At 42.1% G+C, this 12,172-nt stretch overlaps 1 protein-coding gene across 3 annotated transcripts in view; it reads right to left on the bottom strand.

The window, feature by feature from the left end:
• The window catches only part of PGM2L1 (phosphoglucomutase 2 like 1), a 46,669-nt gene that overhangs the window by 8,795 nt on the left and 25,702 nt on the right, over nucleotides 1–12,172 (bottom strand). For all 3 annotated transcript variants that reach the window (XM_066990068.1, XM_048047979.2, XM_066990067.1), the window contains 8 exons: nucleotides 9,578–9,684; nucleotides 7,301–7,385; nucleotides 6,338–6,421; nucleotides 4,550–4,743; nucleotides 3,389–3,578; nucleotides 3,078–3,175; nucleotides 2,108–2,288; nucleotides 7–100 (listed from right to left, as the gene is read on the bottom strand). In XM_066990068.1, coding sequence (XP_066846169.1) covers nucleotides 7–100; nucleotides 2,108–2,288; nucleotides 3,078–3,175; nucleotides 3,389–3,578; nucleotides 4,550–4,743; nucleotides 6,338–6,421; nucleotides 7,301–7,385; nucleotides 9,578–9,684 — 1,033 coding nt within the window. The remainder of the gene's footprint in view (nucleotides 1–6; nucleotides 101–2,107; nucleotides 2,289–3,077; nucleotides 3,176–3,388; nucleotides 3,579–4,549; nucleotides 4,744–6,337; nucleotides 6,422–7,300; nucleotides 7,386–9,577; nucleotides 9,685–12,172) is intronic.

Genomic DNA, 12,172 nt, shown 5'->3' with positions numbered 1-12,172 from the left:
ACATACCGATAGACTCTTCAAAGGCAAAGAGAACTTCTTTTCCATTATCTAGGAGATCTTTTACTCTACTTCCAATCCACTTAAAACCAGGGAGTGTTTCCTGAAACAGAGGGGAAAAAAAGATTGCACTGCGTACAAACTCTCTACTTCGTTTCAAGTCAAACAAGAAAGTGTAACCACTGGTCCCTTCACCTCCAAGATACTTCCTTGAATTGCAATTCTGCGTGTCAGACTTGGAAGTTCAGAGAAGTGGGGAAAAAAAGTGGATGCATTCAGAATTTTAGGGTCAACGGGAAAGTCTGCTGAGTCAATATGCTAAAGCTAAAGGACATTTTTCCTGCTTTCATGAAATAGTTTTCCTGAATTTAAACCTCATTAACTGATCAACAGAATATGGACAGGAAACGAGTCAGACCTTCCATCTAGCTTATGAATCTAAGGCAAAGTGACACCAGATAGCATTATTTCACTAGTAAATACTCAACTGGGATCTGAATACTAAGTCAAGGAATAAGCGTGCTTAAGAGACTGCGGTTACCTCTGAGATCTGATAAGTGCTACAGGAAGGAAGATCTTATAATATGAGACAACCACGTAAAGGAAAATTTACAGCAGTCTGGGGGTAGTGGAAGGGAAAAGCACCTATGTTCCTCAAATCAAGCAAAAGCAGTGAAAATTTTAGAAACTGATCTCAAAGGGAAGTACATAGAAAGGAAGCTCTCAGAGGACATCAAGGGGTTCTGTAAATTCCCAGCTGTTTTCCAGACAAATCTGTTCCTTGCTAGAAAAGTAGTATGAACATTATTTAGTGAGATAATGAAATCCTCTTCAAGGCAGTGATACTCATCCAGATTAATCGTATTTGGAAAGTCAAACAAAATAGCTTCCAGCATTGTTACCGTTTTTAATTCCTCATTGTTTGGCAAAACATTTTTTCCTAACAGGTTTAATTTCAACAAGTGTATTAAATAAGACCTGAATCTTAGTATGTTTGTGCTAAGCTTTAGAGTATTTGCATCTCTTGTGGCTAACATCCAACAGCCTCAGTAATCAGAACAAGTACTTACTTTGAATGCAAGAACTAAAATAACAACTGTCATTCAGCAGGAGCAGCCCTCATTTTTTTTTTTTTAGCTTGTGCCAGGAGTAGTGCAGCCAGCAGGACCAGGGAGGTGCTCGTCCCCCTGGGCTCTGCTCTGGTGAGGCCGCACCTCGAGTGCCGGGTTCAGCTTTGGGCCCCTCGCTACCAGAAGGACATCGAGGCCCTGGAGCGTGTCCAGAGAAGGGCTCCGAAGCTGGGGAAGGGCCTGGGACACAAGTCCTGTGAGGAGCAGCTGAGGGACCTGGGGGGGTTTGGGCTGGAGAAGAGGCTCAGGGCAGACCTTATTGCTCTCTGCAACTGCCTGAAAGGAAGGGGTGGGGAGCTGGGGGTCGGCCTCTGCTCACAGGTAACCAGTGACAGGACCAGAGGGAACGGCCTCAAGTTGTGCCAGGGGAGGTTCGGGCTGGAAATGAGGAGACATTTCTTCTCAGCAAGAGCGGTCAGGCACAGGGACGGGTTGCCCAGGGAGGTGGTGGGGTCACCGTCTCTGGGGGTGTTCAAGGCAAGGTTGGACGTGGTGCTTGGGGACATGGTTTGGTGGGGGACAGTGGTGGTAGGGGGGTGGTTGGACCAGGTGGTCCTGGAGGGCTTTTCCAACCCTAATGATTCTGGGATTCTATCAATCAGTGCAAGGTGATTAGGTCTGGATAGGTCCAGATGTATAGGACAAGAGCCAAGAGAAAAAACCATTTCATTATATGTAATTAAAGTTTTGTGGTGCCTGTTACAGCCTACTTGCAGATTAGCAGAAGTTGATACCATCGCCTGCATTCACTCTAAGGGGCATTGAGAAACAAGCTGCAGATGCTAGTCTACCTGATACTGAAATCAGACTTGTCTAGGTAAAAACATTCTCTGCATATTGGGATGCATAAACACTCCCAGCCAAGAGGCTGGAAGTTATTTTTCTATTTTTCATTTCATAATACTGAAAGTGAAAGGTGAGAGAGAGTACAGCAATCGGATTTTACTCTGCAAGATGGCATCAGTAAAACCCACACGTACTTCAAAGTGAAATCCTTCTTTAAGTGCAATTGCCCTCAAAATTTTTGAGGAAACTGTGGTCGCTAACATGTAAACATTCTTCACATCAGCATCTTTGGAGCAGTTTTCCTTCCAGCATGAGAACATCCACCACCCAAACAAAGCTGCTAGCTCGTTGCCAGTGAACACCTTCCAGCAGCCACTGCAAACAGAACAGAAAATAGAAAAGAAGTATTGTTTCAAGTTTCCTAGGCGCATGCACTCCGGGGAAGATATTTTCTGCAGTCACTGGATCATCCAGAATCTGAGCACACTACTGACGAGCTGCTCTACACAAAGCCACCGTACTGAACAGGACTCCACATTTATCACATCTCAATGATTTACAAGCACAGTACATTCTATTTTGCAAGCAAAAGATATCAATTAAGTTTCCTTACTATCAACTTGCAAACGCCTTATAATGTATTGGATGGAAGTATAGCAATCTATGCAGTCTATGCACTGCAGTCAGGCAATGCCTGCACAGCTGTGCACTACAGACAGTTACTACTTACACAATTATTGGCATTTTGGCCTGTTAGTGGAAGAAAAATAATTTATATTCAATATAAAGAAGCCAGGAAAAAAAAACAAACAGCTAACTGTCCCAAGGTAACATTTATTCGCCTACTAGAAACGAAAAAGCAGAAACTATTTTTTCCAGTTCGGATTTTATCTTTAGCAACCACTCAACTTTTCGCTTAAGTTTTACTTGGCCTTTCCGCTGTAACACTAGTATTTCATCTAATTTTTTTTCCGTATTAACCGATTTTATTTAAAATACATTACTGGAGGTAGAGTTCTACTAGAACATGAAGCTAGCATGAAAAATACCCACATAGCTAACGCACAACTGGAAAGGGTGGGTTTAAGGTATGTGTCTACCACATTGGGTCATTCTGCAACATTCACTACCTCATTAAGAGAAATAAGAGGTCCCATTACTTACTTCTCCTGCTGTTCTGCCACTGCTAGTCTATCTGCATCTGGGTCGGTGGCCACTACTACTTTAGCACTTTCTTTCTCTGCAAGCCTCAGTGACAACTCCTAGTGGGAGAAAGGTGGGGGGCAGGAAATGAAATAAATGCAGTCTTAGTTAAGTTACACATAACACACAAAAAAGAAAATCATACAGATTGCCCAGTGCGTAAACACAGCCGAAAGCCAGGTACTCCCTGTTCCTTCCCCAATTCGTTTTTCATCTAAATGAAAGAAAATCCCCAGAAATACATCAATATGATGAAGCAGAAACTGATATACCAGCACAGATTCTCCTTCTTCAGGATTTGGGCATTTGACAGTAGAGAAGTCTGGATCTGGATCTTTTTGTTCAGGTACTGGAATGGGGGGTTGAAAGCCAAAGGCCTTAAAAGCCAATTGCACGTAGTCATGTCCAACTCCATGAAACGAGGTATGAACAAACTTCATATTTGTTTGCATGTTTAGTTCCCTAGTACGGAAAAACGAAATTCAGTAAGATTGCAGTTATTTTACAAGACCACTTTCATGTCAGAAAGCAAGAACAAAAGAAAATACAATTACACTTTATCCTATTCCACTGATTCCTGTATTAATTTTAAAGACAGTAAAAAGTGCCCATTTGGACTTTCTCTAAAAATTGCTGGTTCAAAGCTCCCCCCCTCCTGGAAAGTTAGATATTTACCTGCTGCTGAGTTGGGCTGAGTTGGCTGAAAATCTCCTAAGGCTGAACCATTCATTTCTACATCAAACACGAACCCTTCCACCATCCTGAAGATCTTACTCCAGCTCTACTTCACCGAGGTTACTCATCCTCCTCCTTTTACTCATCTTCTGTCCCACCTAACCTTTAAACTTCATCACCTTATTCCATTTCACACACGTACACTTCTTTACTCTGAATTACTGTGTTTTCTTCAGCATTCTTTGAGCATGAAATAAAATGGCTCACATGAGAGTGTATTATTGTAGCCTAGTGTTCAAAGGCAGTGACCGGACTCGTGTCTGAAGCTAGCTGCTTTACATAATTCTGTTCTAACCATGATCACCTAATTTAGTGACATATTGTAGAAGGGACAGGGTGAGACACAAATGCAGAGATAACAAAATTCTTTCCATCATGAAAAGCGCAGGACAGTGGCCTCAAGCAGGCAGTGATGTCTGTGGCAGAGTGCAACACCCAATTTCTGTGAACCATAAAGGCAGAAATCAAGCTGCTAATCTACAACAATAACAATTGCTACTTCCAAGTCCAAAACCATTAAAATTTTGGAAGACAGTCCATGCCCTACACATCTCTCCAGTAAAAAATGTTTATGCATGGCAGCGGCCCATGCTGTATCATTAAGTATGAGTCGTACCTGTCAGCGCTCAATTTTCCACATGGTAATCCAGAGCTTCCTTAAAAACATAATTCAAGTATATTTTATTCTTATACAATACCTATGATAACAGATCTTTTTCAGATCTTCCATGTAACAGTCACAAATTTTCTTCAGAGGATCCTGTCTAAGAGGACTGGTATCCACTAGATTGTCATTCCAAGAGCCGTTCCATGGTTCTACGCACTCTTCTATACATTTTATAATTTCCTTATCATGAGGAGATGTGATCTGTGCTCCATTTTCCCAATAAACCTGGTACGAGTTTAAAGAAAACAAGACAGTTTATTTACAAATATTATTAACTTCGTAAGTTCTCTTATCTATAGCATTCCACATATTTTATGCGTCTTGAAATCATGGATAAAAGCGTAGAATCAGACTCATCCAATTCTCAAGTCATTTTGGATCACACAGTTTATGACTGCATTTATGTAACGATCGTTTCTAAGCAAATGACCTATTTTCCAAAGAAATTATTCAGCTATTATGACTGAAATCTTCACGATGTGGAAAAACAAAACTGGGAAGCCTACATTTAACACCGTTGTACTAAGTGGAACAGAAAAACAAATGTTATCTTCTGCATAGTCTGGCATTCCTTTTGAAAAAACAGCTTGTTTTCAAACTAAAAACAGATAAGCACTGTGTCAAGGTACTTCTTCCCATAACTGAGCAACTGTAATCTTTCCAGCTGGAAACACTATCAAACCATGAACTAAAAGAAAGGCTCTGTCAAAGAATTGTATAGATGACTGTTTTCCTGTAGTTTTTCCAACATCACATGGTTGGATTCACTGTGTAGACTTTCTATTCAGACCAATCTGTCTCTTTTCTTGTTCACTGGCTTTCATGAAGCCCATAGATACTCAGCATCCCCAAAACTACTGTTTTATCAAGTTCGGTTAAAAGCTGCCCAAAACCTTCAGAAGTTGCTTGAATTGACGGGAGAAACATGGGAAGAAAAAAATTGTGACAGACTAGAAAAAACACTGCTGAAAAATAAAATACTTCGTATCAGAAGACAGCAACGTAATAGCTTCTTGATATACTAACCACTCAGAAAAGCAGTGAGACTTATTTTCTTATTCACTGGCAGAACTAAGCACAAGTAAAGGCTGAGTTTTGCAGCTTGTTCCGCAGAAGACAAGTGCAGTACAGTCACCTCCGAGAGTTCTCTGCGCACAGTAACACTGGTTTTGCTATCGTTGTCATTACTCACTGAGCGGCTACTGAGCTCCCAGAAGGCTAATCCTAAAGTTTAGATTCTTATGAAGTTAAGAAAGGAAATAACGTGTTGCAATACTGTATAAGCAGAATTTCTATTATGATTGTTATGCCGTTCTAAGCTTTCAAAATGAAGCCATCTGTCTCAGTGCCCAGTAAAACAATCTTGCAGGGAGCACAAACTAGTACAGCGTTATTAATTAATCAAATATTAAACTGTCCCCAACTTCAGCATAGTTACCTACTGCATTAACTACTTCACCTAAGTTCTAGCTCAGTTTTAAGTTCATTTTTAAACCTGAAAGGGGGACTGATAACAAGCTGTTCAGGCATTCCCTCAGCTGCTGACTTGACTCTACACAATGCCACAACGCACCTGTGCTCAAGGCACGTAAGCAGTGTGGTCTTTGGCTCTAGTCTCAGAAGAAAATGCACATAATTCGGAAGGGTAGAGAAGGATGAGTTACTTGAAATTGTTTTGCCTTTTAATGCACAAGTACACGTGCTTCAGAAGAAGCCCAAATGCCTCCCAGTGCACCTAAGGCACACAGGTACTACTTCCCAGGTACTACTGGAAAGCAGCGAAGTGTGATGTGCTACAAACTTCAGGGTTAAGCCTTACCTTATATCCATTGTCCTCCTTACGGTTGTGGGATGCTGTGATCATCACACCAGCAACCGCTTTCAGCTGCTGAACAGCATAGGGCTGAAAAAGACAGACAGAAATGTCGACTTACCCAAGAATTCCGCAGCTGGCACAAAAACATTGTAGTGTTAGGAGAGTTATGCAGAAGGATGCTACAGGAGAAACAGCAACCTCATGTTTCACCAGCTTATTTGAAAAGCATATAAACAAATGCTCACCATTCTGTTCTCTGTAGCTAGCAACAGAAAGATTGTTCAGAATATTTCTATGTTGTTGCACAACAATGTGATTCTATTTCCCAACTCCATAAACACAGTTGTTAACTGGCCAACTGAAGAAAGTCTACGCTTAGATTACATTAGTATTGCGAAAGAAAAGAAGTTTGAAATAGAATGAAGGAATTCACCAAAGAACTTGCTGAAAAACAAGTATTTGGAGCTAGAAACTAGATTGACAGCATCCATAGCAGACTAGAAGAGCTTGCAAAACAAAAAGATTTAGAACTCTGTATGAAAAAGCTTCTCTGACTAGAACAGAAAGCTTCATTTTTTGAGATGTTAACAGTGAACACAGTTCATTTCTTCTGTTCTAAGCAGTGGAAGTCATGTTTTTACACATACTCTGTATGTGTATATGGTCACACACACAAATATTATGTTTGATCCCTAACCACGCTCAGATGTTTAAGCACAGAGTAAGAGAACAGCAGAATGCTTCACCTATAGCAGCCTAGAGTGAGATGCGACTGCAACTATCTGCACTCAGAATTCAGCAACATTTTTTTTTTTACAGTCTCCCTGAAGAGCCAAGTGTACCGAGCATCCTCTGTTTTTCCATTTAAGTGCTAGAATTTGAGAAGATAATTGCTAGTTCACATTTTCAGTAAACTTAAATACTCCCTTAACAGCAGGGTTGTACAAAATGAAGGAGGTGACTCACCACAAAAGGCGTAGGGACGTATGTTGAGAAGAAGTATACAGGTACATCTTTAGCCAGCAGGACAGCTGCAGTGAGCTTTGCAAGCCTACCAACATAAAAATAAAATAGTCAGTCAACCCAAGTCCCCATGACAACCAACAGCTATAGGGCATTATTGTATTTTTCATTTCACTCGTTTCTATTTAAGAAACCCTCTACTGTTTGTCCTCTGCTTACACAAATAGTCGCATCCTACAGTTTGTACAATCAACGGCATACAGTTTTCAGGCTGTAGAATCCAAGAGAGCACTTTTATTTATTGCTTGAAGAGCGCTAGGCACTTTTGTCAACCATGTAAATAAAACAGTGATATCCCCTCCAAAAAAAATACAGAGCCTACTGGAGGAGTGACACTTTTCCTTAATTCAAGGATTGAACCATTGAACCAATCTCCCAAATGTCAGCAACAGCAAATTCTGAAGAAAAGAACTCAGTAACCCACACAGTAAAGCTGGTTTGCCAGCCTTGTTCAGCACTTTCAGGTTATGTCCATGAACTAGACCTGTTCCTAAAACGTAATTCTGCAAACCAGCATGCTCTTACTCAAGGAAGTCAGAAAGTAACCGAACCCGTGTTTTTATGCTTTGCCTTTATACTAAACTTTTCCTTTCAAAAAGCAGGGAAACTCATTCTCTTTCACGAAGCAGAGTTTGATATGAAGCAGTTCTTTTCGAGGCAGGTACACAGAGCTCAACAATTAACAATGGGAAGTCCTGCTCTGAGTCAAAACCAACGAGAGGTTAAATAACACATTTTCTTTGCTCACTTATTTTTTACAAACAAGCACTACCACTTGCTTCCTGATCTTCCCATGATGGGCATACTGTAAGCCTGTTTCAGGTACTCAGAATTCCACCGATAATAACCTGATACCATTTAAAAGTTTGAGAGCTAAACGTGTAGTTCAAGCCACTGAACTTTTGCTCCTGTAACACAATAACATCCATCAACTTAATTACAAGATACCATCGGAACTCCTGCCACCCCCCTCAACACTGGAACTGATGCAAAGAAAGGTGTGCTACTGCTCACATAGCGCCAGATGAGCACGTTGATTGGCTTGAAAACACCCTTTTGGGGAGGTTTAATTTGATTTTAGAATGATTGTAGCTACGAGAGTTCAAGGGGACAAAGGAAACATAATTGAGAATTGATTTGCTCCTTTGACACATGAAACATTAAGGCTGTGCTGCCATCAAGTCCAAATTCCAAGCTCTGTGTGGCTGAAAAGGAACGTTTTCCTTACACTTCCACATTTTTAAATTGTGTACAGAGGCAAACTGGGTAACGGCCTTGCAAATACAAGGTAAGGGGTAAATTGAAAACCCTAATGCCAATGTCATGTCTCCATGTCAGACAGAAAGGTGTGGAGATGCAGGCTTCATGGGAATGGAAAAACTCGTAGAAGATGGCTGCTTCTTTGAAGAGTCACTAGTTTCTGTGCCCTGTTACACCAAGAACTTTTACATTCCTAGAATATTAAATGTGGACAGAAATAACTGTAATAGTTAAAACAATTAACCACAGTAACCACATGAACTACAATAATAAACTATAACTAAATAGTAATTAACTACAGCGTTGTTTTCTTTCATAAACCATGCCATTACATGCTTTGTTGCCCTAATGACGAGGGACTATGATTCGTTATTGAATTTAGAAGGCAGTTTTTAGGCATCATCCCTCCCCTTTCCCTGCAAACAGCTCAATTGGACATCACTAGAAGTTTATATTTAATCATCCCGTGTAAGATAGACCCAGTGTGGAAACAGTGAGATCACAGAGCAGCAAAAGGGCAGCAAAACAGAGGGTTACAGCAGGCTGAAGACAGAACTCTTCTTCCGCAAACCAGTTTAAATCAGATGCGTAATGCAAGAGAGAGACAGTTTTAACAACAGCGCATTAACATTTAGTGACTTCAAGCCAGATGTTAGTACTCTGAATTTACCTTCACATTTACATTTCTCTTCAGGCTTATCAACTTCTTTATGTCTGCCTAATGTTCTTGTGCATTTAGACCGTAAATTCTTTGGTGAGGCGACTAGCCTGACATCCCACATGTGCACAGCAACTGGTATTACAAAGGCTTTAGTCCATGCCTCTCTTCCTTACTATTTACATGGGCTAGGGGAGGGGGAAGCGTGCACAGTTCACGACATTAAAACGTTCTGATAGAACGGAACGCATTCAAAGCCACAGTTTAATTTCTAGTCTTGCAAATGTAATCAATACTCATACTTCTTACTGCTGCAGTTGCTGGTCACCTGACCTCGTGTGTCATATCCAACAACAAAGCCTCTCTGCTTAAAGTCTGAAAAACTCCTCTCCAGATACTTGTAGATCCCCTGGAAAGAGAAAAGAGATGGGAAGAATTAGCTGTAGAGCAGTGTACACAAACATTAAAGATGGTCTTTCACATACGATGTACGTTGTCAGTAGTCGAAATGTGGCTCGGCGAAAACTGCAGTCACAAAAGCAACACATTTCTCCTCCCTCAAAAAAAGAAAGCGTTCACACAAAGAAAGCAATGAAACAGTTGTGGGAATAAAAGCAGTGCAGTAAGTGACCAAACCTCAGAAATAGCCAGTGAAATCCTCAAACAGCACACACTTTTCACTCTGTAGCATGCTCTTTTTTTTTTTTTGGAACCAAACTACCTTTTTAAAGACCCAATAGAAAAAAAAAAAAAATCCAGTTTTTGAAAATCCATCCACTCAGACAATACAAGGACAGCGTTAGTCAGCGCTTGCCTTTATCCTTCTGTTCACAATACAAGTCACACATCTTTCAGCGCTGATTCTAGAGTGCATGTTCTAAAATTGCATTAAATGGATGTCTCATCCTTACCCACGATTTCAAAAGGAAGTTTTTGGCTTGTGACCTGTTCCACTAGGTTAAAGTCGCCCATTTATATGCAGATAGCGCAGCACAAATACAGGCTGTCTTGCCTCCTGTACATCACAGCAGAACATTTCCAATGGCAAGATAACAGAGAAGACCCCAGTGCGGGGAAAAGAACGGGGAATAGATGAAGGAAGGAAGTTTGTTTGTTTTAACCTGAGAGTGTTGAACATTTTTCAAGTTTTTAAAATTGGTGGTGAGGAGAAATATGCCCTGGAACATACACAGGAGGAAAACAAACAGCCTCTCAGCCCGCAGCTCCCTCTTTTCCAGAACCAGAAGGTATGGGTGCTCTCTGAATTAGTTCCAGCTTCACCTTCCATGGGACCTTCACATTCGTTCCCTTCCCACTTTGAATCTCCACCACAGAAACAAAGGAGGATATCCAAACCCTCTGTGAGCAGCAGTTTTAGACAAGGAGACGGAAGTACTGTTGTTGGCAAAAGTTTCATAGAATCATTAGGGTTGGAAAAGCCCTCCAGGATCACCTGGTCCAACCACCCCCTACCACCACTGTCCCCCACCAAACCATGTCCCCAAGCACCACGTCCAGCCTTGCCTTGAACACCCCCAGGGACGGGGACTCCCCCACCTCCCTGGGCAACCCGTCCCAACGCCTGACCGCTCTTGCTGAGAAGAAATGTCTCCTCATTTCCAACCTGAACCTCCCCTGGCACAACTTGAGGCCGTTCCCTCTGGTCCTATCACCGGTTATCGGCGAGAATTTCCGTGAGCTACAGCTCATTACAATCAGAGGGCAGCCTTCACTGAAACAAACACATTGCCGTGAGCGTGTCTTAGCCAAGCTTATCCTGACAGAGCTACCTCTTATTAGGACAAGCTCCCTCTCCGTGGGGGAGAAAGGGGGGGGATGTCGAACTAGACTCAAATGGATTTTTCCCCACTACAAAGTGGGGTTCTTTGCTACGCCCTTACCTGGATCTGACTCATTCTCACCAAGGAGCAAGCTCTTGATGGGAAAGCCAGCCTGACTCCTACCTGGGAAACTCGGCTTGGCTGAATTCTTTAAATAAAAGCGTGAATGAACAGCCCTTTGCAGCAAGGAACACGGGTATCTCTTCAGAGAACCGTTTCAGCCACAGCCGCAGTGTTTCCATAGAGGGATTCACGGAGAGGGAGAAACACTTGGCTCAATTCTTGGCATGCTGCTGGAACCAGAAGCTGGCTGACGGCACGGTCGCCAGCTGAAGTCACCTTCCCAGCAGGCCGACGCATTGATACACAAACACGTGTATCAAACACGCTGCCCTGATAACTTCAGGAACTTTCACTCCCAGTTGTAAGCTGATACGAGACGGAGGAATGGGAAAAACTTGTTCACGACGTGAACAGACTGGGTAACATTTAAGGAGATGAATGGCAGGTTTCTTATCGAGATATCCTCATTCAGGGTAGCGGAATCTATCCGGGGGTCAGGGCACGCCGCAGGGTTTATTCTGAACCAGTTCCTCACGCACCAGGAAGTTGCGCAACGAAGCCAAGATTTACAAACGAAGCAGCAGCACATTAGACAAAGCGGTGCTGGTTAGGAACAGGAAACAAACAGGGCACGTAAACTTTTTCATCAAGATAAGCGCCGACAGAACAACTGCTACTTTTATGCGCATAGGAAAGCGTGATGCTACAAAGCACAAAGCACTGTTTACAAACGTAAAACCATCTCATAGTGTTTCTGTTTCATACTTACCCCCACAGCAGCTTTCCCTCTCCCTCCTGCACCCCCCAAACCTTCCCTTCTGGCAGTTCTAGGACCCCACGCATCAAATTTCTCCTTCCGAGTGACCAACACCACAGATCTCTTGGCTTTTTGAGTACACAGCAGCCTCTAATGCCAGCGCCCGTGCTTGTCTCCCCGTTGTACATCCCTCATTCCTCAAACGGAGAAGCTGATTTATTTTTATTGCAGAGCAA

The sequence above is a fragment of the Anser cygnoides genome, chromosome 1, assembly GCF_040182565.1.
Source record: "Anser cygnoides isolate HZ-2024a breed goose chromosome 1, Taihu_goose_T2T_genome, whole genome shotgun sequence".
Classification (NCBI taxonomy): Eukaryota; Metazoa; Chordata; class Aves; order Anseriformes; family Anatidae; genus Anser; species Anser cygnoides.
This window is presented reverse-complemented; position numbering and strand designations above follow the sequence as displayed.